General features: G+C 42.6%; 1 protein-coding gene and 3 non-coding genes across 8 annotated transcripts in view; 2 read left to right on the plus strand and 2 right to left on the minus strand.

The window, feature by feature from the left end:
- Positions 1 to 26,130, minus strand: part of gys2 (glycogen synthase 2) — a 46,763-nt gene that overhangs the window by 12,885 nt on the left and 7,748 nt on the right. For all 5 annotated transcript variants that reach the window (XR_007489513.2, XM_049760599.1, XM_049760600.2 and 2 more), the window contains exons 4-9: positions 24,706 to 24,897; positions 24,028 to 24,213; positions 23,246 to 23,390; positions 23,060 to 23,177; positions 21,970 to 22,090; positions 21,774 to 21,880 (exon numbers count right to left, since the gene is read on the minus strand). Coding sequence is in view for 4 of the 5 variants with exons in the window: in XM_049760599.1 (XP_049616556.1) it covers positions 21,774 to 21,880; positions 21,970 to 22,090; positions 23,060 to 23,177; positions 23,246 to 23,390; positions 24,028 to 24,213; positions 24,706 to 24,897 (869 nt within the window). In the remaining variant the exon portion in view is untranslated. The remainder of the gene's footprint in view (positions 1 to 21,773; positions 21,881 to 21,969; positions 22,091 to 23,059; positions 23,178 to 23,245; positions 23,391 to 24,027; positions 24,214 to 24,705; positions 24,898 to 26,130) is intronic.
- trnan-guu (transfer RNA asparagine (anticodon GUU)) lies at positions 15,761 to 15,836 on the plus strand. Its single transcript has one exon. It is a non-coding gene; the product is annotated as a tRNA-Asn (tRNA).
- trnan-guu (transfer RNA asparagine (anticodon GUU)) lies at positions 16,415 to 16,488 on the plus strand. Its single transcript has one exon. It is a non-coding gene; the product is annotated as a tRNA-Asn (tRNA).
- Positions 20,423 to 20,496, minus strand: trnan-guu (transfer RNA asparagine (anticodon GUU)). Its single transcript has one exon. It is a non-coding gene; the product is annotated as a tRNA-Asn (tRNA).

Raw genomic sequence — 26,130 nt, forward strand, 5'->3', positions numbered from 1 at the left:
CCCACCACCAATCTTTTGAATAGGAGCCAAAATGCTAACCAAGTGGGCCTGAGAGTAATGGAGCTGAGTTTAGGGTGTCACTGTGAGATCCATTAAGCATGCCAATTCATGCTAAATTCAGGGGATTGATCTGAGTGTTGTGCATAAGATTACCAGTTGGTAAACGAATTGCCTTCTCTTCAGCAACCATATCAATTTGTATAGATTCAATTTACAGACGGATCAGAATTGTGAACCAAATGCAAAGTATTGTATTCAGAGAGAATAAAGTTCGAACCACCAATCTTTCGGTTAACAGCCAAAAGCACTAACCGGTTGCGCCACAGAGACTTAGTATGTAGAGTTTTATCAAGCTTCTGAAGGATATTGGTCTGGCAATATCCAATTGCAAACCGCATGATATACAACTCATATACATTTTTGGATTCACAGACGCTTGTAAAGAGCAATGCACAGTTACCTGCTCATTGGATCCAAAGCCAAAGTTCTGATGTCAAAACAGAGAGATGTTACAGGATGGGCAACAACCACCAACCTTTTGACTAAGAGCTAAACATGCAAATCAAGTGGGCCTCAGAGCGTTGAATCTGTATTTTGGGTGTTACTCTAAAATTGGTTAAGGAGGCCAACTCGCACTCAACATCCAAACCCCTGCTCTCCAGCAGGTACAGGACTGTCTCAGAGAAATAGAATAATGTGATAAAGTTCTTTATTTTCTGTAATGCAATTAAAAAACAAAAATGTCATACATTCTGGATTCATTACAAATCAACTGAAATATTGCAAGCCTTTTATTATTTCAATATTGCTGAGTATGGCTTACAGCTTAAGAAAACTCAAAAATCATATCTCAAAAAATTTGAATATTTCCTCAGACCAAGTAAAAAAAAGATTTAAAACAGCAAAACAAAATCAAACGTTTGAAAATGTCCATTAATTCACTCAGTACTTGGTTGGGAATCCTTTTGCACAGATTACTGCATCAATGCGGCGTGGCATGGAGGCTATACGCCTGTGGCATTGCTGAGGTGTTATGGATGCCCAGGATGCTTCAATAGCAGCCTTTAGCTCATTTGCATAATTGGGTCTGGTGTCTTTCAGCTTCTTCTTCACAATACCCCAAAAATTCTCTATGGGGTTCAGGTCAGGGGAATTGGCAGGCCAATCGAGGACAGTAATGCCATGGTCAGTACACCATTTACTGGTGGTTTTGGCACTGTGGGCAGGTGCCAGATCATGCTGGAAAATGAAATCATCATCTCCATTGAGCTTTTCAGCAGACGGAAGCATGTAGTGCTCTAAAATCTCTTGGTACATAGCTGCGTTTACTCTGGACATGATGAAACACAGTGGACCAACACCAGCAGCTGACATGGCTCCCCAAACCATCGCTGACTGTGGGAACTTCACACTGGATTTCAAGCAACTTGGATTTTGCTCCTCTCCAGCCTTTCTCCAGACTCTGGCGCCTTGACTTCCAGATGAAATACAAAACTTGCTTTCGTCTGAAAAGAGGACTTTGGACGACTCTGGAACTGTCCAGTGCTTCTTTTCCATAGCCCAAGTCAGACGCTTCTTCCGTTGTCTTGAGTTCAGAAGTGGCTTGACCATGGGAATAAGGCTATTGTAGCCCATTTCCCGGACACGTCTGTGAACAGCGGCTTTTGATACCTGGACTCCAGCTTCAGGCCACTGTCTTTGAAGCTCCCCCAAATTCTGGAAGCGACTCATCTTCACAATGCTGTTAAGGCTGCGGTCATCTCTCTTGGTTGTGCAACGTTTCCTGCCACATTTCCCCCTTCCAACAGACTTTTTGTAGATGTGCTTTGAAACTGCACTCTGTGAACAGCTTGCTCTTTGAGAAAATTCTTTTTGTGTCTTACCCTCCTGATGGAGAGTGTCAATGATGGTCCTCTGGACAGCAGTCAGATCAGCAGTCTTGTGATTTTTTTTACTGAACCAAGGCTCAGGAAACCCTTGCAGGTGTTTCGAGTTAATTAGACCATTCAAGTGATTAGTTGAATACCCTACTAGAATACTTTTTCATGATATTCTAATATCTTGAGATAGGATATTTGAGTTTTCTTAAGCTGTATGCTATAACCAGCAATATTAAAATAATAAAAGGCTTGCAATATTTCAGTTGGGTTGTAATGAATCTAGAATGTATGACATTTCTGTTTTTTTTTTTTAATAGCATTACAGAAAATAAAGATTACAATATTCTAATTTTCTGAGACAGTCCTGTATTGTCATTTGTTTTGTTCTGATTCACAGCAAGAGTTGACTCTTGGACTACATGATCCCAAGATCAATCACTGCCATTAGTAGACATATGCATCCCTGTGTGGGCTTGAACCACCAACCTTTCAGTTAACAGCTGAATGTGCTAACGAATTGCACCACAGCAGCATGCGTCAGAAGTCTGCTTAAACTTTTGAAAATTAGTTATTCTGTCAATGTCTGCGGTTACTGCCTGATGATTGCTGGGATAGGCTCCAGCACCTCCGCGACCCCCGTGGGGACAAGCAGTATAGAAATGGATGGATGGATGGATGGATGGATGGATGGATGGATGGATGGATGGATGGATGGATGGATGGATGGATGGATGGATGGATGGATGGATGGATGGATGGATGGATGGATGGATGGATGTCAAACTGCGGCTTCTAATGAACAAGTTATGGAGCATGTCCCACTAGATCCAATGACCAAGTCCGAAGCGACAAAACACAGAGATATAACCGGGTGGGCTCCAAAAACTAGACTCAACTCATGGAAGGTTCCCCAGTAGATCCAATGACCAAGTCCTAGCGACAAAACACAGAGACATAACTGGGTGGGCTCTCACCACCAACCTTTTGATTAGGGGCCAAAATGCTAACCAAGTTCGGCCTGAGAGTATTGGAGCTGAGTTTAGTCGCAGCTGCAGTCTGTTCAAACTACTCCCTTCCGGACGGCGTTACGGAGCACTGTACGCCAAAACGAGCAGACACAGAGACAGCTTCTTCCCCCAGGCTGTCGCTCTGATGAACTCACACCACTCTTAGAGTCTCAGAGACATTGCTGTGCAATAACATCCTGCTCTCGACGCTTTATTTTGAATTTTCCTGTTGGAGCCTAGTTAATTTCTTATATTGATTGTATTAATATCATTATTATTTGTGGTCTGACCTATGAATTATTTCTGTTCTATATGTGAAGCCAGATAGGGACAGTGCCAGTCAGGTCTCCTCCTCCTTTGCAGCCACCTCCTACCTATAATGAGGGAGTTAGGACAGGTGTGCTTCCCTTTTGGCTTTTCTTGGTTTTGAAGGAGGAGTAGTGATACCGTTTTTTCAACCACTAAGATCACTAAAATCATTACTAGATTATGTTTTATTGTTTTATTTTTCTTGTATGAAAGTCAATCCGGAGATTTATGTTTAATGTAAATAAATACCTTCTATGGATTGACGAACTATCTCCACGAGTGCTTTTTGGTTTAGTGGGTTTAAGACAGGGGTGGGCAAACTTTTTGACTTGCGGGCCGAATTGGATTCTAAATTTTGACTGGGGGGCCGAACCAGGAGCAGATGGATGTAGTGTTTGTGTGAAGTATTATAAATGACATGTAAAGGTCATTGCATAAAAGGTTTTGGCCTTTAGTAGGTAGTAAAGCATGGATATTCGAAAAAAAGCTTTTTAAAAACAAATGCATTTATTAGCAGCATTAAACAAAATATTTCACCCAAAGACAGTGATTCTCATTAAATACGACACTGTTATTTTGATTTTCCATCACTTCAGCGGCTGCAGGTCAGATTTATGAAATATGTTTTTCTAATGAGGCGAATTCACATAAAATGGCAAACATTCCGACCAAATACATCATCTTGAAGAATCACTGAAAGAATACCGTAATTGCCGGACTATAAACCGCACCGGATTATAAGACGCACCAGCTAAAATTCAGGTATATTTCAGTTTTTTTCGTACATAAACCGCACCGGTCTATAAGACGCACATGCACACGAGCTTTTTACAAAGAAAGACAGTACATAGAAAGCCTTTTTAACGTTTTAATAACATACTTGAACAATTCTTTCTAAACATTGCCTGTGACGCAGCAGTAGTCCCGCAGCAACGCGGAAGTGTGCACGCGAGTTATCAGCAAAGAAAGACTGGACACAGAAAGTTTTTTTAAAGCTTTAATAACATACCTTAACATTTCTTTCCAAACACTGCCTGTGACGTGGCAGTAATACCGCAGCAACACGGAAGTAACACAGCAAAGTCACTGAGACGCGGCGGTAACACAGCAGCAATACAGTAGCACAGCACTAACAGGGCTGGTTAAAAAAAAAACATACCAGTAAAAGTAAAAAAAGAGCTGTCTTCATCTTCCTCCTGTGCACTGAAACCATCGAAGTCTTCCTCCTTAGTGTTCGATTGGAATAGCGTTAGATATCCTTCGCCTCACACTTTCTCAGTCTCTCTTTCGTCGTCGGTTTTATGCATTTCTTCGAGTGTGAAAAGGGTCTGTTCATGCTAATCTTATTCATGCACGAAGCGCTAAATTACATTAAACTAGCAAGCGACACGTATAGCTTAAAAGCGGCATCATATGCATTTCTTTTGTCCCCCATAATGACGGTTTGTGTATAAAAGCTTCCTGTCTTTGTGTGAATGCGGGTGTGTGCGTGATGCGCGAAATGTAAACACAAACGAGCACGTCTTCTTCGGCGCATTATCTCTTCTTCTCCTGTCTCGCTCTTGCTTCCTGCTAGAGCGTCCCCTAGAGACCGGAGGCTGTAAAAATCCATAAGTGTGCCGCGCCGCCGTTTAAGGTTCAAAGTAACCTTCTGAATAAAATGCATTAAAAGTTCACATTCATTTCAACTTGTTTTTGGTGAGCAAAATGTCAGAAGAATTGAATTTAAATGCTGATTGATTGGGTTTTAATACAATGCAGATGGTCCAAACAGCGCCACTGCTTTGTGTAATCTCTGAGTGACATGGCAGAGTAAGAGAAAGGGTTTAGAGCACAGGTGTCAAACTCAAGGCCCAGGGGCCAGATACGGCCCGCCACATCATTCTATGTGGCCTGCGAAGACAAATTGTGCATCAAATTCGTGTGTCATTACTAGAATTGCAAATTGTCTTCACTTTTAATATCTTTTTTGTTAAATATTTGACCAGTTTTTACTCGTCTGATTTGAAAACGAGTTATTTGTCAGTTTGTTTTGTAGCTTTTACTGTATATAATAGTGTTAAGGGTAAAAGTGATCAAGTCATCACAAAAATCACGAAAAAAATCTTATATAAGCCGCACCTGACTATAAGCCGCAGGCTCCAAAATTTTGGAAAAAAGTCGCGGCTTATAGTCCGGCAATTACGGTACATCTAAATAAAGTAATAAAGAATCAAAACGGCAACACGGTGACGAATATCTGAAAATCATAGCAGAGCTTTAACTCAAAAACACCTGGTGACAGAGGTGAGGAAACGGCAAACACTTCCTTAAAGTCGGCCTTAAAACCTTTAAAAGTTAAGATTAGTCATAAACAGGTGGTGCATCAATGTCCTTGAACATCCTGCATTGTTTGAAAATGAGAATGGTCGCTAGTTTCAATCCCTGCTATTTGTACAAATTATTTTCAAAATGCTTTTTTTTTTTTTTTTTACAACAAACTAGAGAAACGCCCCTTCATTTTCAGTGGGAACCGTGTTGTTGGTCTCCCTTTTTTTGCTAGTGCTAAATAGTCTGGAGTAAAATTTGTTGTGGCAATTCTTAGGATAGAGTCGAGGTGTTGGTCCGTTAGCCTAGATCTGTGACGGGGCTTGTTGATGTTCACGTGGCTGAACGTCTGCTCACACGCGTCGGTAGAGCCAAATTGTCCACTCTTTTTTAAACACTCGGTCGGCTCTCAGTGTCCGCCTTTCTTCTCCTTGGGCCACTCATTTTAATGGAAGGATTCCAGGGGAAGGTTTGTGCGTGCGTGGCTTTAGCGTAAAACTGTATCTGAAAGCTCAGCGTGCGAATTACGAGAATGCTGACGTCACAGCCCACACTCAAAATTCGGAATTGATAGAAATAGAGCGCGGAGTGCGCCGGGTCCGTACTACTGAGTACGTACACGCACTTGTGAGTGTGCAAAGATCTTTCTGACACGGCTTCCGGGAGTAAATGCGCGGGCGGGCGTTTCCCCATCTACTGGGGAAACACAGTCATTGCAGGGAAAATGACAAAAAAAATGTTTCATAATACAATTTATTCAGGTCTGGCGGGCCGGATTAAACGACCCCGTGGGCCGGATGTGGCCCGCGGGCCGTAGTTTGCCTGGTTTAAGACCTCCTCCTTCCAAGCTACTCTTTTATTTTTGTGGTGACAATTTTTGGAATACAAGAGTAGCCATAACAAATTGAAAAAACTTCACTGACGACTCCAAGGAAATTAATTCGGAGAGTCCGTGGACCCAAGCGATCACCCGCTGTCAGATGAGGAAACCGTGAGTAAAAACAGCTGATCAGCTTTATGAATGAAAGCTGCTGCTGCGCTACAAGGAAACAATTGGGACTGTGGAATGCAAAATTGCGTATTGTGGATGTGGGCTGCAACAAAACGGAATGATGGAATGATGTTTAAAGATTAACTAAACGGAAATTGAAGGAATTTGCGTGGTAACCTGTGAGGATGTCGGACAGACAATTGAGCCCGCAGTTGGGGAAGACGTGTGGAAGTCGTGCTCTGCCTCACGCAGAGGCAGATTGGGGGCATGCACGAGAAAATTAAATGAAATTAAGGCTTTGATGACTGATGTTGGAAATGTTGATAAAGTCAGTGACGCATTTGAAGTTTTTAAAGGAACTGTGGAGGAATTTACAAATGCGCACGAGTCTGCGCAAGAACTCTTAACGCAGGAGGAAAATGATTATTATGACTGGTATGAACCCAGGATAACTAACCTGAATTATTTCATTAAAGAAGTGGAAACATGGAAAAGAGGAATTGCACAAAGATTGGGCCACAAGACAGCATGTCAAATATATTACGCAGATCAAATGTATCATGCAGATCAAAGTCTAGCGCTGTCTCGTCAGTCTCCTCAGCATTAAAGAAGGCCAAGGCAGATCAGGCTGCTGCACTGGCACGAGCTGCTGCATTGAAAGAAAAACAAACTTTGCAGTTGGAGGAAATATAATTGAAATCAAAGATGGAAAAAATTTAGTTGGATGCAGACCTTGCTGCATCAGCTGCTAAAATAAAAATACTCCAAAGTGATGATGAGGGGAGCCAGGAGGCCCCAGATGATGCCATGAATGAGTATTATGATTCTCACCATTAACCAGTAACAATGGAAAGCAATGTGGAATTCGTGCAATTACGTAGGTGCCATACCCAAAACCCCACTCCAGCAAACCATCTCAAATCTCAACAGGCCTCCACCTCCCCGCTCACCAGAAATAAAACGTCAAATTAAGAATGCAACTCAAACTTACAAAACCAAAACTAAAAGTCACCATGACACATACTAAACCAGTTAACTCAAGCGAGGGTGTTAATGCTACCCCTGGTAATTTGGATGTACGTAGTTATTCAAAGACAAAATTTTATAGCAGAACGCATTGTCTCACAGCAAACTTTATCTAAATTACCTGTAAAAGAAATTCATGTTTTTGATGGTAATCTATTGGCATATCAGTCGTTTATTCGTGCATTTGAACACTTAATTGAAGATAAATCTAAAAATAATCAAGACAGACTATACTATCTAGAACAGTTCACTTCTGGTTTGCCTAGAGATCTGGTTCGCAGCTGTTTGCACATGGGAGTAGGCAGGGGCTATAAGGAAGCAAGAGACCTGTTAAAACAGAACTTTGGGAATGAAATAAAGATTTCTGCTGCTTACTTGGAGAAAGCTTTGAGTTGGAGAGCGATTTAAGCTGAGGATGGGAAAACGATGCATGCATATGCAATCTATTTAAGAGGATGCTGTAATGTAATGCAAGACTTGCAGTATTTAGAGGAACTTGAGATCCCATCAAATCCAAGATTAATCACATCCAAACTGCCCTACAAGCTCAGGGAAAAATGGCGGGCCACAGCCTATGAGACACAGCAGGGAACTGGAAGTAGAATCAGATTCCATCACCTTGTGGATTTTGTGGAAAAACATGCTAAGATGCTTTTGGATCCCTTATTTGGAAACATTCAAGACCAAAACCCCACAAAAAGGCCCATTTCGAGATTCCAACCAAAATCAATCAAAGGTAAAACCAGCAGTTTTGCTACCTCAGTGGCAGTAAACACACAAACAGGACACACTGTAAGGCAATCAGCTGTTCCATCAGCAACCCTTCAAGCCTCACCCAATTCTAACATCTCTTCCTGTGGATTCTGCCAAGGGAGACATGCTCTGATTGAATGCTCACTTTTCAAAGCAGAGGCACATGACAACAAGGTTGAATTTCTAAGAAGTCATGGACATCGTTTTGGTTGCCTGTTGAAAGGTCATTTAAGCCAAAATTGTAAAAGGAGATTAATGTGCCATGTCTGTCAAATGAAGCATCCTACTGTACTCCATATTAACAATGCAATAATTCCCAAACAGACAAATCAAACGACAAAGGCCATTACTGAGACAGAAAAGACCTCCATAAGCAGCGCTCTTGTTTCAGCAGGCAATGCTACTGGGGCCGGAGAGCCAGCACGGCAATTCTTCCTGTCAGGGTTAAGGTGGCAAAAGGGGACAGGTATATTCAAACCTATGCCTTCCTTGATCCCGGCAGCACGGCAACGATTTGCACAGAAAAATTAATGAGCCAGCTAAATGCAAAAGGACGCAAAACAGAAATACTTTTACAAAGAGTCTACTCTGCGCAAAAGGGAGCTTTCAAAGCCACCCCCTTCCCCCATCTTGGGCTTTCTGACCATCTCACCGTTTTGCTTTTGCCCGCATACAGACAATTGGTAAAGGCATCCAGGCCGGTTCGGAGGCGGGTTCGGGTGTGGCCTGAGGGTGCCTCCGATGCACTTCGTGACTGCTTCGACACCACTGACTGGGACTTGTTTAAGCAGGCGGCCACCTACAACGATCGGACGGACATAGAGGAGTATACTGACTCTGTTTCCTCTTACATCACGAAGTGCATCGATGATGTGACTTGCTCAAAATCTGTCGTCACTCGCGCGAACTGGAAGCCGTGGCTGACAGGGGGTGTCCTCAGACTGCTGAGGGCCAGGGACAAGGCTTTCAGAGCGGGGGATGAGGCTGGCTTGAGGACAGCGAGGGCCGACCTGTCCCGAGGCATCAAAGAAGCGAAAAAGGCGTTCTCGTGCAAGGTCTCCACCCACTTCAAGGACAGCAAGGACGCACGTAGCCTTTGGCAGGGCATTCAGACCATCACGGACTACAAGCCCGCGCCGAGGAGCTGTGAGGGCGACATCCGTCTGCTGAACGATCTAAACCGCTTCTTTGCTCGTTTCGACGCCCAGAACAGCACTTGCCCGCTGAAGACCACTCCCCCCCCACACGAGCAGCCCCTGCGCCTCTCTGCCGACGGAGTGAGGAGGGTGCTTGTCGCTATTGACACCCGTAAGGCGGCGGGCCCTGACAACATCCCGGGTCGAGCGCTGAAGGACTGCGCTGGGGAGCTGTCGGGTGTCTTCACGGACATCTTTAACGTTTCCCTGCAGCAGGCCATCGTCCCCTCGTGTTTCAAGGCTGCCACCATCGTTCCTGTGCCGAAGAAACCTGCACCGTCCTGCTTCAATGACTACCGCCCTGTGGCACTGACGCCCATCATCATGAAGTGCTTTGAGCGGCTTGTCATGGAGCACATCAAATCCGTTCTCCCCCCCACCATTGACCCTTTCCAGTTTGCGTACCGTGTCAAACGGTCCTCTGAGCATGCCATCTGCTCTGCCCTCCACTCGGTCCTCACCCACCTGGAGAGAAAGGACTCGTATGTGAGGTTGCTGTTTGTGGACTTCAGCTCTGCCTTCAACACCATTGTGCCGCAGCAACTCATCTGCAAACTCGACGAGCTGGGCCTCAGTACCTCCCTCTGCAACTGGCTACTGGACTTCCTCTGTCAGAGGCCTCAGGTGGTGTGTGTTGGCGACAAGATCTCCGCCAGCATCACGCTGAGCACGGGGGCCCCCCCAGGGCTGCGTGCTCAGTCCATTGCTCTTCACCCTGCTGACGCATAACTGCACTGCGACCTACAGCGACAACCTCATAGTGAAGTTTGCTGACGACACGACTCTGGTGGGTCTCATCACGAAGGGCGACGAAACTCGGTACAGGTCGGAAGTTGACCTTCTGACCATGTGGTGCAGGGTGAACAACCTCCTGCTGAACGTAAACAAGACCAAGGAAATCGTTGTTGACTTCCGGAAGGGTCACACAAAACACCTGCCGCTGATCATCGACGGTGCTGTGGTGGAGAGGGTGAGCTGCACCAAGTTCCTGGGGGTGCACATCAGTGAGGACCTCTCCTGGTCCGCAAACACCTCGTCACTGGCAAAGAAAGCTCAGCGCCGCCTGTACTTCCTGCGGAAGCTCAGGCGTGCATGTGCTCCTCAGGCAGTCCTGTCTACATTCTACCGTGGCACCATTGAGAGCGTCCTCACCAGTTGCATCGCTGTCTGGGGTGGTAACTGCAATGAACAGAACTTGAAGGCCCTGCAGCGCATAGTGAATACGGCTGGTAGAGATTATTGGTGCTTCGCTCCCCTCCCTGAAGGACATTCACACCTCCCATCTCGCCCGCAAGGCAACCTCGATTGCGAGAGATGTGAGTCACCCGGCTCACTCTTTGTTTGACTTTCTGCCCTCTGGGAAGAGGTACGGGAGCCTGCGCTCCCGCACCACTAGACTCGCCAACAGCTTCTTTCTCCAGGCTGTTAGGACGCTGAACTCGCTACCCCCTTCTGCGTAGCGTGCGGCACTGTTGCGCTATTTTCTGGAATGTCTGCTGTACGCTCACTTGCTCCTTTTTGCTCCTCTTATTTATTTATTTGTTGTGTTATTTATTCATTATTTATTCAGCACGCTGTTGTTTACTTGTTTACTTGATTTTCTGTTGTGGGCCATGTCTTGTCACCGTGGGATAGGGGGGAACGAAATTTCGGTTTCTTTGGGTGTCTTTGGCATGTGGAGAAATTGACAATAAAGCTGACTTTTGACTTTTGACTTTTTTTTTTTTTGAAACAAGGCCCGTTTAATCCGGCCCGCCAAACCTCAATAAATTGTATTATTAAACTTTTTTTTTTTTTTTTTTTTGTCATCTTCCCTGCAATCACTATGTTTCCCCAATAGATAGGGAAGCGCCCGCCCGCGCATTTACTCCCGGAAGCAGTGTCAGAAAGCTCGGTGCACACTCACAAGTGCGTGTACGTACTAAGTAGTACGGACCCGGTGCACTCCGCGCTCAATTTCCATCATTGCCGAATTTTCGAGTGTGGGCTGTGACGTCAGCATTCTCGTAATTCGCGCGCTGAGGTTTCAGATACAGTTTTACGCTAATGCCACCCACAAACCTTCCCCTGGAATCCTTCCATTAAAATGAGTGGCCCGAGGAAAAGAAAGGTGGACACTGAGTGCCAAGTGTTTTAAAAATAAGAGTGGACAATTTGGCTCGACCTACGTCTGTGAGCAGATGCTCGGCCACATGAACGTCAACAAAGCCCGTCACAGATTTAGGTTAACGTTCCAACACCTCGGCTCTATCCTAAGCATTACCACAACAAATTTTACGCCAGACCATGATGCCCTGGCAAAAAAAGGGAGACCAACAATACTATTGATTTCTATATTACTTTATTTAGATGTATTCTTTCACTGATTCCTCAAGATGATGTATTTGGTCAGAATGTTTGCCGTTTGATGTGATTTTGCCTCATTAGATAAACATATTTCATAAATCTGACCTGCAAGCGCTAAAGTGATGGAAACTATTATTCATAATAACAGTGTCGTATTTAATGAGAATCAGTGATAGTAGTTTTTTGGTGAAATATTTTTTTAATGCTGTTAATAAATGCATTTGTTTTCAAAAAGCTTTTTTTGAATATCCACGCTTTACTGCCTGCTAAAAGTACAAACCTTTTATGCAATGACCTTTACATGTCATTTCTATTACTTCACACAAACACTATTTCCATCTGCTCCTGGTTCGGCCCCCCGGTCAAAATTTAGAACCAAATTTGGCCCGCCACTCAAAACGTTTGGCCACCCCTGGGTTAGTGGTTTGAGCCCATCCAGGGATGCCTCCATTTTGTGTTAGGAAGACTTAATCTTTGAATCTGGGTCACAGAGTCAACTATCCATGTGGATGGAAACTGCAATAAACCTTCCAAATTATACCCTTATGTGATACGTTGATTTTAATTTCATAAATTGAGCATAAATTGGCCTTCTTAACCAATTTTAGAGTAACGCCCAAAATTCAGATTCATCGCTCTGAGGCCCATTTGGTTTGCATGTTTGGCTCTTAATCGAAAGGTTGGTGGTTGTTGCCCATCCTTTGACATCTCTCTGTTTTGAAATCAGAACTTTGGCTTTGGATCTAATGAGCAGGTAACCGTGCATTGTTCTTTACAAGCTTCTGTGAATCAGGAAATTTATGAGTTGACTATCATACTGTTTGCCATTAGATATTGCCAGATCACTATCCTTTAAAAGCTGAAGCAAGCTCACAGCAGTATGTCTCTGTGGCGCAATTGGTTAGCGCGTTCAGCTGTTAACTGAAAGGTTGGTGGTTCAACCCACACAGGGACGCTAGTCCTCGCTGAAAGCAATACTTTGTATTTGGTTCAGAACTCAGATCTGACTGTAACATATACATACGATTTTCCAACCGGCACTCTTATGAACAGCGCTCATGTCAATCCCCTAAATTTAGCATGAATATTTATGCTTAATGAATCCCAGATTGACACCCTAAAGATTTAAGATTCAAGAATTTTATTGGCCATGTTTGAGCATGCCAAATAAGGAATTTGACTTCGGTACATCTCAGCCTCCGTTCAACATTTAGGTGACTAACAACACTCGGGACATGTGCGAAAATTGACAAATATTCTCAAACATCCCCTGATCTTAAACTCCCGGGAGGGCAAGGAAAAACTCAAAACTCCTACTAGGGGAAATGAGAAACCTTGAGAAGAGGCCACAAGACCACTATGACCACTGATTGTACTTCTGCTGCTGTGTATGTATGTGTGTGTGTGTGTGGGTCTGTATTGTCAATACTCTTATTACACACCGTGTGTGTGTGTGTGCGTGTGTGTGAATGTGAGAGAGAGTATTTTATTGTATAGTATTGCACATGTTTATCAGCATGTTAGTGTTTGAATGACTGCAATGTGTAAGTGTGCATTGTCTGTGTTTATGTTGTGAATGAATATGTCAGAGAAAGAAATTGTAAATTCAGTATGAGTAAGTTAGCTGTGTGTGTGTGTGTGTGTGTGTTTTGTGTGTGTTGTGTGTATGTGTGTGTGAGAAAGAAAGAGATTTATGTCAATGTCTTATTTAAATGTTTTTAGTTAAACTGCACATTGGAGACTGGTCAAACGCAATTTCAAACTTCTGTGGTAACCCTGTTACATAGGATTTTTGGCAATAAAGTAAACTTGAACTTGAACTTGAACAAGATGGGAGGATCCCTCTTCCAGGATGACCAGGCTGCAATGGATGCAGAGTGGACACGTAATAATAGTTCGGATACTGCATTCAGCTGTTTACTGAAAGGTTGGTGGTTCGAGCCCACCCGGTGATGCTATGCTGTCTGAAAGCAATACTTAATATTTGGTTCGCAGATCTGACTGCAGATGGAAGCACCACAAATCGTTGTGGTTGCTGAAGAGAAGGACATTCATCTACCATATGGTTCTCAATTCATCTCTCTTAGGCAATTCATTTACAGACAATTTCCACCACGAGTTGAATCACGTTGCTTTTGTTCCCATTAAACAATATTACATCACAAGCCTTTAAATCAGATTAAAACAGCTGACAGCATGTGTCTGTGGCGCAATTGGGTAGTGCGTTCGGCCGGTAACTGAAAGGTTGGGGGTTCAAGCCCTCCCAGAGATGCTAATATTTACTGATGGCAGGGATTGATCTTTGGATTATGGAGTCCAAGAGTCAACTCTGCCTGTGAATCAGAACAAAACAAATGGCGACACTTGCTGGAGAGCAGGGATCAGCGCGTTTGGATGTTGAGCGTGAATTGGCCTTCTTAACCAATTCTGGAGTAACACCCAAAATTCAGATTCATTGCTCTGAGGCCCACTTGGTTTGCATGTTTGCCTCTTAATCAAAAGGTTGGTGGTTATTGCCCATACTGTAACATCTCTCTGTTTTGACATCAGAATTTTGGCTTTGGATCTAATGTGCAGGTAACCGTGCATTGTTCTTTACAAGCTTCTGTGACTCAGGACATTTATGAGTTGACTATCATGCGGTTTGCCATTGAATATTGCCAGATCACTATCCTTTAAAAACTGAAGCAAACTCACAGGGGAAAGTCTCTGTGGCGTAATCGGTTAGCGCATTCGGCTGTTAACCGAAAGGTTGGTGTTACGAGTCCACCCGGTGACGGTTATCCTTCTTGAAAGTAATACTTTGTATTTGGTTTAGAACTGACTCTAGATTGAACCTATACAAATTAATATAGTTGTTGAAGAGAAGGTAATTCATTTACCAACTTGTACTGTTATGCACAGCACTCAGATCAATTGCGTAAATTTAGCATGAATTGGCATGCTTAATAAATCTCAGAGTGACATCCTAAACTCAGCTCCAATACTCTCAGGCCGAACTTGGTTAGCGTTTTGGCCCCTAATCAAAAGTTGAGGGTGAGAGCCCACCCAGTTGTGTCTCTGTGTTTTGTCGCTAGAACTTGGTCGTTGGATCTACTGGGAAACGCTCCATGAGTTGAGTCTAGTTTTTAGAGCCCACCCAGTTATATCTCTGTGTTTTTTCGCTTCGGACTTGGTCGTTGGATCTGGCCCTATCTGGCTTCACATATAGAACAGAAATAATTCATAGGTCCGACCACAAATAATAATGATATTAATACAATCAATATAAGAAATTAACTAGGCTCCAACAAGAAAATTCAAAATAAAGCGTCGAGAGCAGGATGTTATTGCACAGCAATGTCTCTGAGACTCTAAGAGTGGTGTGAGTTCATCAGAGCGACAGCCTGGGGGAAGAAGCTGTCTCTGTGTCTGCTGGTTTTGGCGTACAGTGCTCCGTAACGCCGTCTGGAAGGGAGTAGTTTGAACAGACTGCAGCTGCGACTAAACTCAGCTCCAATACTCTCAGGCCGAACTTGGTTGGCATTTTGGCCCCTAATCAAAATGTTGGTGGTGAGAGCCCACCCAGTTATGTCTCTGTGTTTTGTCGCTAGGACTTGGTCATTGGATCTACTGGGGAACCCTCCATGAGTTGAGTCTAGTTTTTGGAGCCCACCCGGTTATATCTCTGTGTTTTGTCGCTTCGGACTTGGTCGTTGGATCTAGTGGGACATGCTCCATAACTTGTTCATTAGAAGCCGCAGTTTGACATCCATCCATCCATCCATCCATCCATCCATCCATCCATCCATCCATCCATCCATCCATCCATCCATCCATCCATCCATCCATCCATTTCTATACCGCTTTTCCCTACGGGGGTTGCGGAGGTCATCAGGCAGTAACCACTCATTAACATTGACAGAACAACTAATCTTCAAGAGTTTAAGCAGGTTCCTGTAGCATGACTCTGTGGCGCAATTGGTTAGCGCATTCAGCTGTTAACTGAAAGGTTGGTGGTTCAAGCCCACCTAGGGATGCTTATGTTTACTAATGGCAGCGATTGATCATGTAGTCCGAGCGTCAACTCTGGCTGTGAATCGGAACAAAACAAATGGCAATACAGGACTGTCTCAGAAAATTACAATATTGTGATAAAGTTCTTTATTATCTGTAATGCTATTGAAAAAACAGAATGTCATACATTCTGAATTCATTACAACCGAATTGAAATATTGCAAGCCTTTTATTATTTTAATATTGCTGATTATGGCATACAGCTTAAGAAAACTCAAATATCCTATCTCAAGATATTAGAATATCATGAAAAAGTATACTAGTCGGGTATTCAACTAATAACTTCAATGGCTTTGGATCCAATGAGCAGGTAACTGTGCATTGCTCTTTACGAGCGTCTGTGAATCAGAAAATTTATATGAGTTGAATATCATGCGGTTTGCCATTGGATATTGCTAGACCACTATCCTTTAAAACAGTGGTTCTTAACCTTTTTCCTTATTCACACCCCATTCAATTCACCAACCAGTTCTCGCACCCCTAACCCTAATTATAATAATAATTGGTTTACTTTACAGCTATAAGGCTCAATTAACATGGCAAGTCTCTGTGGCGCAACCGGTTAGCGCGTTCGGCTGTTAACCAAAAGGTTCGTGGTTCGAACCCACCCAGGGATGTCTATCCTCTCTGAATGCAATACTTTGTTCCTGTGCCGAAGAAACCTGCACCGTCCTGCTTCAATGACTACCGCCCTGTGGCACTGACGCCCATCATCATGAAGTGCTTTGAGCGGCTGGTCATGGAGCACATCAAGTCCATTCTCCCCCCCACCGTGCCAAGCGGTCCTCTGAGGATGCCATCTGCTCTGCCCTCCACTCGGCCCTCACCCACCTGGAGAGAAAGGACTCATATGTGAGGTTGCTGTTTGTGGACTTCAGCTCTGCCTTCAACACCATTGTGCCGCAGCGACTCATCCGCAAACTCGACGAGCTGGGCCTCAGTACCTCCCTCTGCAACTGGATACTGGACTTCCTCTGTCAGAGGCCTCAGGTGGTGCGTGTTGGCGACAAAATCTCCGCCAGCATCACGCTGAGCACGGGGGCCCCCCAGGGCTGCGTGCTCAGTCCATTGCTCTTCACCCTGCTGACGCATGACTGCACTGCGACCTACAGCGATAACCACATAGTCAAGTTTGCTGACGACACGACTCTGGTGGGTCTCATCACGAAAGGCGACGAGACTCGGTACAGGTCGGAAGTTGACCTTCTGACCACGTGGTGCAGGGACAACAACCTCCTGCTGAACGTCAATAAGACCAAGGAAATCATTGTTGACTTCCGGAAGGGTCACACAACACACCTGCCGCTGATCATCGACGGTGCTGTGGTGGAGAGGGTGAGCTGCACCAAGTTCCTGGGGGTGCACATCAGTGAGGACCTCTCCTGGTCCGCAAACACCTCGTCACTGGCAAAGAAAGCTCAGCGCCGCCTGTACTTCCTGCGGAAGCTCAGGCGTGCATGTGCTCCTCAGGCAGTCCTGTCTACATTCTACCATGGCACCATTGAGAGCGTCCTCACCAGTTGCATCGCTGTCTGGGGTGGTAACTGCACTGAACAGAACTTGAAGGCCCTGCAGCGCATAGTGAATACGGCTGGTAAGATTATTGGTGCTTCGCTCCCCTCCCTGAAGGACATTTACACCTCCCATCTCGCCCGCAAGGCAACCTCGATTGCCAGAGATGTGAGTCACCCGGCTCACTCTTTGTTTGACCTTCTGCCCTCTGGGAAGAGGTACAGGAGCCTGCGCTCCCGCACCACCAGACTCGCCAACAGCTTCTTTCTCCAGGCTGTTAGGGCCCTGAACTCGCTACCCCCTTCTGCGTAGCGTGCGGCACTGTTGTGCTATTTTCGGGAATGTCTGCTGTACGCGCACTTGCTCCTTTTTTTTTTTTTCTGCTCCTTTTATTTATTTATTTATTTATTGTTGTGTTATTTATTCATTATTTATTCAGCACGTTTTTGTTATACTTGTTTACTTGTTTGTCTGTTGTGAGCCATGTCTTGTCACTGTGGGATAGGGGGGAACGAAATTTCGGTTTCTTTGTGTGTCTTTGGCATGTGGAGAAATTGACAATAAAGCTGACTTTGACGTTGACTTTGAATTCATTTACCAACTGGTGATCTTATGCACAGCACTCAGAATTTAGTATGAATTGGCATGCTTAATGGATCTCACAGTGACACCCTAAACTCAGCTCCGTTACTCTCAGGCCCACTTGGTTAACATTTTGGCTCCTAATCAAAAGGTTAGTGGTGGGAACCCACCCAGTTATGTCTCTGTATTTTTCCGCTAGGACTTGGTCGTTGGGTTAGGGTTAGGGTTAGGGTTAGGGTTCCATGAATTGAGACGAGTTTTTGGAGCCCACCCAATTATGTCTCTGTATTTTGTCGCAAGGACTTGGTCGTTGGATCTAGTGGTACATGCTCCATAACTTGTTCTTTACAAGCCTCAGTTAGTCAGCCAATTGTATACAATTAGTTGTTAGTAATGTCTAAACCTAACCCTAATCCTGTTCATTGACAGTGATGGATCACTAATCTTTAAGAGTTAAATCAGACTCCTGCAGGATGTCTCTGTGGCGCAGTTGGTTAGCGTATTTGGCTGTTAACTGAAAGGTTGGTGGTTAGGGACCACCCAGAGGCATTGAAGTTATCTATGGCACTGATTTTTGCATTGATCAAAATCACAGGTTTCATTGTGAATGAAACTATATAAATAGGTGTGGTTAATGATGAGCATCTTTTACTTCCCAAATGCAAGGCATTGATCTCAAGCTAATTGGTTTAACATCAAGTGGCCTTCTATACAAATCTTTTAGTGACAGCCTAAATCAGGGGTGGGCATACTTTTTGACTTGCGGGCCGAATTGGGTTCTACATTTTGACCGGGTGGCCGAACCAGGAGCAGATGGATGTAGTGTTTGTGTGAAGTAATATAAATGACATGTAAAGGTCATTGCATAAAAGCTTTTTACTTTTAGTAGGTACTAAAGCATGGATATTAAAATAACTTTTTGAAAACAAATGCATTTATTAACAGCATTAAAAAAATATTTCACCAAAAAATCACTATCAGTGATTCTTATTAAATACGACACTGTTTTGATGAATAACATTTTCCATCTCAGCGCCTGCAGGTCAGATTTATGAAATATGTTTATCTAATGAGGCGAAATCACATCCAACGGCAAACATTCTGACCAAATACATTATCTTGAAGAATCAGTGAAAGAATACATCTAAATAAAGTAATAAAGAAATCAATAGTATTGTTGGTTTCGCTTTTTTGCTAGTGCATCATAGTCTGGAGTAAAATTTGTTGTGGTAATTCTTAAGATAGAGCCGAGGTGTCGGTCCGTTAACCTAGATCTGTGACGGGCTTTGTTGACGTTCATGTGGCTGAACGTCTGCTCACACACGTAGGTCGAGCCAAATTGTCCACTCTTATTTTTTTTAAACACTCGGCACTTTGTGTCCACCTTTCTTTTCCTCGGGCCACTCATTTTAATGGAAGGATTCCAGGGGAAGGTTTGTGGGTGGCATTAGCATAAAACTGTATCTGAAATTATGAGAATGCTGACGTCACAGCCCACACTCGAAATTCGGCAATGATGGAAATTGAGTACTTAGTACGTACACGCACTTGTTAGTGCGCACCGAGCTTTCTGACACGGCTTCCGGGAGTAAATGCGCGGGCGGGCGCTTCCCCATCTATTGGGGAAACATAGTGATTGCAGGGAAAATGACCAAAAAAAAGTTTAATAATAAAATTTATTGAGGTTTGGTGGGCCGGATTAAACGGGCCCGTGGGCTGGATGCGGCCTGCGGGCCGTAGTTTGCCCATAGCTGCACAAACCTCAATTTACAGCCAAACACGCTAACCGATTGTACCACAGAGACTAAGAAGTGTCGTTCAGCCTTGCAAGACTAATGACACTGTCCAAATGAGTGCTTTGCTAAATGAGATTCAACTTTTTGCATATAATTGACTAAATTATGGAGGCCTGTGAAGCATTCTTCATCGAAGCTTTGTTCATTAGATCCAAAAATAAAGTCCTGTGGTAAAAAAAAAAAAAAAAGACATTACTGGGTGGACTGCAGTCAGAATCATTTGATGAACAACCAAACGCGCTGACTCCTGCTCTCCAGCAAGTATAGCTATTTATTTTGTTCCGATTCACAGGCAGAGTTGGTTCTTGGACTCCCTGATCCAAAGATCTATTATTGTCATCAATAATCATAAGCGTCCCTGGGTGGGACCTTTCGGTTAACAGCCGAATGCCCTAACCATTTGCACCACAGAGACATACTGTCAGGTATTTTAATCTGATTTAAAGGCTTGTGATTTAATATTGTTTAATGGGAACAAAAACAACATGATTCAACACATGGCAGAAATTGTCTGTAAATAAATTGCCTAAGAGAGATGAATTGAGAACCAATGGGTAAATTAAGTGCCTTCTCTTCAGTAACCACAACGATTAGTGTAGCTTCCATCTACAGTCAGATCTGAGTTGTGAATCAAAAACAAAATTTTGCATCAGAGTACAGCCATCCCTAGGTGGGCTCGAACCACAAACCTTTCAGTTAACAGCCGAATGCGCTAACCGGTTGCGCCACAGAGACTTGCCAGATGGTGTTTGATTCGGCTTTTAAAGGATCGTTATCTGGCAATATCCAATTGCATACCATGATATTCAACTCAACAATAGTTTCTATCCACAGGGATAGTTGACTCTGTGACCAAGATTCAAAGATAGTAAGTCTTCCCAACACAAAAGGCAAGCATTCCTGGATGTGCTCAAACCACCAACCTTTCAGTTTACAGCCAAATGCGCTAACGGATTGCGCCACATAGACTGAGAAGTATTATTCAGTTTTTCAAGACTAGTTACACTGTTCAAACGAGTGCTTTGCAAAATGAGAGTCAACTTTTTGCATGTAATTGACTAAATTATAGAGGTCTGAGAAGTCTTCTTCATGGGGGCCTCTTTCATTAGATTCAAAGATAAAGTCCTGTGGTCAAAACACAGAGACATCATTGGGTGGACTGCAGTCACAACCATTTGATGACCATCCAAACGTGCTGTCCCCTGCTCTCCAGCAAGTAAAGCTCTTTTGTTCCAATTCATTGGCAGAGCTGACTCATGATCCAAAGATCAATCACTGCCATCAGTAAACATAGGCGTTCCTGTGTGGGGTTGACTCACCAACTTTTGTTGTCAGAGTTACCCTGAGAGTTTGATTAACATATTAAAGACTGATAATCTGACAATGGCCAATTGGAGTGACTGTGCCAGGGATCAAACAGAAAAAAAGGCGAGATTAAACATTGCATATATTTGCCAGACTCAACGAGGCTTGTAAAATAATGTTATATATTAGATTCACAGCCCAAGTCGAGATGTCAAAACAGACATAAATAATTAACATTTCGGTTAACTGCCAAACTCACTAAAAGGTTGCTCAAGTGCACATCAACTTTGAGGGTAACTGAAATAAAACCTCTCAATCAACCACTTCATATAACTTTTTTGTAGCCTCTGTTCATAGTAAAGATACAATGATTAATTGACAACTAATTGGACTGAACCAATAATTGAATCATAATTCATATTTTTTCTGCACTGCTAATTTAAAATAATGTCCTGTTTTCGAAAAAAGGGAATGGAATTATTATTTTTTTTATATGTATGATTTATGGATTTAGAAGTTACAGTATTGCACGACATGTACGACAATACACATATTTAGAGTGAGGGTGGAGGAATTTTAAACACTGACAGTCAACATTGTAGCTCAGTAGTGAGATTGGTCAGAAGTTAATGCATCTCCATCCACTATGCATGACAATTTACAAATTAAAAGTCTTGAACATGAAATTAGACAACTGCATTGCATACCAGAGCTGTTTGCGTACAGCTTGCCCCTTCAGGGATTCCACGTTGAAGTTGTTGGTTTTTGCTGGCATAATAAAGAAAACGACCACTGTGACATCATTTCTGTGGAGCTGTGAAGGGGGTTTGACCAAAAAGAAACGATTTACACAGTGGGCAGACCGGTCTAAACAGAGGAATTGCTCTCAGATTGAAGACTCACTCGAAGCAGGTAGTTGAGCCTGGATAGTGACTCGAGGAACATGTCTGCTCCCTTGTTGGAGAACTCATAGCGGCCAGCAATGAAAAAGAATAGTGTTTTATCTAGGTTGAAGTCCAGATGTCTGTTAAAATAAATGATTTTGTTTAGTATACCAATCATAATGTCACAATTTATACAATGTATTTGTTGTTACCTCCCTGAAGCAATAAGAATAAAAAATGTTGCAATGTATCTTTTATTGAGGAAAAAAAGAGCACATTCTCATTTGCTTTAAAAAAACAAACTAGTATTAAATAATGAAATACAACTGATCACCTTCTCTCAGCTCAGCGATACAGCAATAATACTTGTTGTTTACAAAAGGATAAAAAACACATGACGGTGACTATTGATATATTGTCATTTTATATATTGATGTTGACTCCATTTCTTAAAGGGTTCGAGCACTTTAACATCACTACTAATTACCATTAGTATTGAGTTGGCCAAATGAATGTTTGCTTTAAATATTAAAGGTGTAATCCACTTTGTATTAGGTTTAATTTGACAGTAAACTACTTTGATTTAATTGTTCTAAGCCTCTTTTAGTGTGGCGCTTAGTACAAAGTTTGTTGAGTTTAGTACAATACAGTACTCTTATCTCAAGTCTGCACTTGCAGGTCAAAGCAAAACATGGTCGAATGACCACTCGTGTCTTAAAAGAACCCGTTGCCAGTCATATCTACTTTGAAATCTTTGCAATTGCTTGAAAATTAACAATAAATATTGTACCTCCAGTATAGTAGCTAGCCTTGTTGACTCAATAATGAATATAAAGACCCTTGGGAAGTTATTTTTTTGTTTTCCTGTTATTGATGACTTGACTTAACTGTATTGTTCAAGCTGCGTGGGCACAGACAAGCGCAATAGCTTTGTCACTATGCTAGCTGCTACGCTAACTGCGGTCACGCAGAATGTTCCATACATGATTTGTGATTGTCATCAAATTGTACTGTTACATCAAAATCAAAACACAACAAAAGTAATGAAAAGACCAAAGACAATTAGTCTTAGTAGTGTTTTTGATATTCAATCAGCAAGAGTCACCTACCCATAGAAGTGTCCTCTCACAAACTCCTGGATGCGAGCCTTGTTGATGGAGTGTAGGTTCTGAAACTCATGCATGGCTGAGAACTTTTTGACATTTAGTCCATTAGGAGTCACCACATCTGTTCCAGAAACACATAATCATCTATGAAATTCACATACATTATGGTAAAGTTAAACTAATGTCTACCTGGATTCCGATGTAAGATATGATTGGCCTCCACAGCAGTGATCTGCGAGACTGTTGTAAAGACATGAGAACAATGGACAGCAGCTCTCTCCAAGCAGTAGCGATGATAGATCTGACGTTCACCAGCCTCCTTGTCGATGTTGAACTACATACACACACATTAAAAAAAAGTGAAAGTTAAAATGAGTTGATGCTGAACATACTTACACACTGCAGCATTGACTGGAGGAGTAAAGACTTTTGATGCTATTTCAACCTAATACTAGTGCCATAACCACACTCCATTGGTCCGAAAATTAATATCAATCTATCGATGCCAGTGGTGTATTGTGACAATCGTGACAATCTGTCTTAAGCAACATTTGTCACAAAATACCTAAAGACTTTTTGAAGCAGACTGTATTCACAATGAAGTGGAAAATGGATAATATACGCCAAATGATTCCATCCATAAAACTGATGAAGAAAATGCCCATTCACTTTTCAGGTCGAAGAGTATAAGTTTGTTGTCAATTATCCACTCAGCCGGTGAGTGGCCTTTAGCTCCATGTTGACCTTTCTAATGGGCCAATTACAAAACCCCACTCCAACTCATTTACACACATTTCAAAATATTTAACAATACACTGCCAGTAAAGGTCCACAGTCTGTGGTCAGTTTACATGAAATAACACTACAAGGAACATTGAACTATAATAATAACAACAATAATGTGAATGACAATGGAAAAGTTCAATTATACATTTATTTGTGAGATCTCGTAACCGTGACTTAAACTATACTTTATCTAAGTTGTTGTAGAAGTCAACATTCCCGGCGCAGAGGTATCGTCCCAGCAGAGTTGCGTGAGTTGTGAAGACGGTCGCCATGCGGATCTTTCGAGAACGACAGAGAATGAGACCTGGACCTGCCTGCCACTCATGGAAATGCGCGATGACATTGGGTTTGTCTCCAAGCTGATCTGTTAACTGGGAACAAAAGTGCAAAATCATTTTTCTACACTGGACGGAATTCACTTCATACGATAATAATATCACTGCCAGGATTCTTCTGGTTTAGAGTAGAATTAATTCATGGTTTCCACCAGCTCGTCCAGGCCCAGAAGTAACAGACCAACTGAAAATGACACTACAAATACAATGTTTGACTTATGATGTTCTTTTACTGAAATGCTATGTTATGTCAGATATAAAGAGACATACCGTGTCCCAAAATTCTGTTCTTGAACTTCTTTGGATCGTGGCATTTTGTTGCAGCTTTTTGCTTATTTTGCAATATATATATATATATATATTTTTTTTTTTTTTTTCATTTTCTCATGTAAGTTCAATCAGACTTAAGTGTTGAGAAAATGAAAATGAACTCAACTTTCCAAAAATAGAATTAGCCTCAGTTAATTGATACATACAGTATAAACTATGTTGAGTTAAAGAATTATTAAAGGAAAAAATATGAATGACCTCTTTGAAGAACCAGGCAATCAGTGAGCCTAGGATGAGAGAGTCATTTGCTTCCCGGTCTTGGTATGGTAGGCCAATGTTGCAGGTCTCCCACAGGTCTCCCTTCCAGTGGTCCAGGTTCCAAGCGGCAGAACCAATGTCGAAAAGGATCACATAGGGACTGCCCTCAATTAGCCAGCGGCCAAAATAAACCTTGTCATAAAGAACAACAAAAAGTCACTTGAACTTCAACATATACAAATCATGAATTTTGAATATTTTTTGTGGGTACTTTAAAGGTGAAAATGTAGAATTGTTTGGTAAGAGAAAATTTATAGCATTTTAAGAATAAACTCAGCAGTTTAAAGTTGGAATGGTTTGAATCAGTCAAACGATGTAGAAATGTTTAAGAATATTACATTTTGTTTTTGTGGGTATCTTAATTCAGAAAATGTTGCATTTTTGGTGAATGAATTATTGGCGTCGGTTGGGATAAACTGAATGGTTTAAAGTTGTAACATTTTGAATTCGTCAAAAGATATAGAAATAATGGGAAAAAAATTAAAATAATAATTTTGATATTTTTGTGGGCATGTTGAGTTTGAAAATGTTTATTTTTTGTTGAGTGGGAAATATTGGTATCAGTTTGGGTAAACTGAGAAAATTAAAGCTGGAAGGGTTTGAATCAGTCCAAATTGTAGAAATTAAAAAACGAAAATATTTTTTTTGTGGCAATTCTAACAGAGAAAGTCTTGTCTGTTCTTTTAAATAGATTTAATTACTCCTCACATATCACCACACCAGACAGCAGAACGCCTACTGTAAAGGTAATCCATGGTGTAGAATTGCCATCTAGTGGTTAAATGTATAGCTGAAGAAAGAAATGTGAAAAAAAATCTCATAATATTATATATATTATAATACATACTAACTGTTTAACAACATTATATAAGAAGAGACCATTAAAATAGAACTACCTATACAAATATGTTGCTATTATGTAACATGTATCGTATTATTATTATTAAACCCGGCGATTTTTTGGACATAGTTTAATTATAATCCACCCATCCATTTTCTGTACTGCTTGTCGCCCTGGGGGTCGCGGGCGTGCTGGAGCCTATCCCAGCAGTCATCGGGTAGTAGATGGGGGACACCCTGAATCAGTTGTCAGCCAATCGCAGGGCACACAGAGACGTACAACCATCCGCACTCGCACTCACACCTAGGGGCAATTTGGAGTGCTCAATCTGCCGATCAGGCATGTTTTTGGGATGTGGGAGGAAACCAGACTGCCCGGAGAAAACCCACGCGGGCACGCAACACAGGGAGGGTCAGAGGTGGAATCGAACCGCACTCTCCTATCAGTGAGTCAGACGTGCTAAACAGTGCCCCACCGAGCCATCCATCCATCCATCTTCTTCCGCTTATCCGGGGTCGGGTCGC

Source organism: Syngnathus scovelli, chromosome 22 (genome assembly GCF_024217435.2).
Source record: "Syngnathus scovelli strain Florida chromosome 22, RoL_Ssco_1.2, whole genome shotgun sequence".
NCBI classification, from domain to species: Eukaryota; Metazoa; Chordata; class Actinopteri; order Syngnathiformes; family Syngnathidae; genus Syngnathus; species Syngnathus scovelli.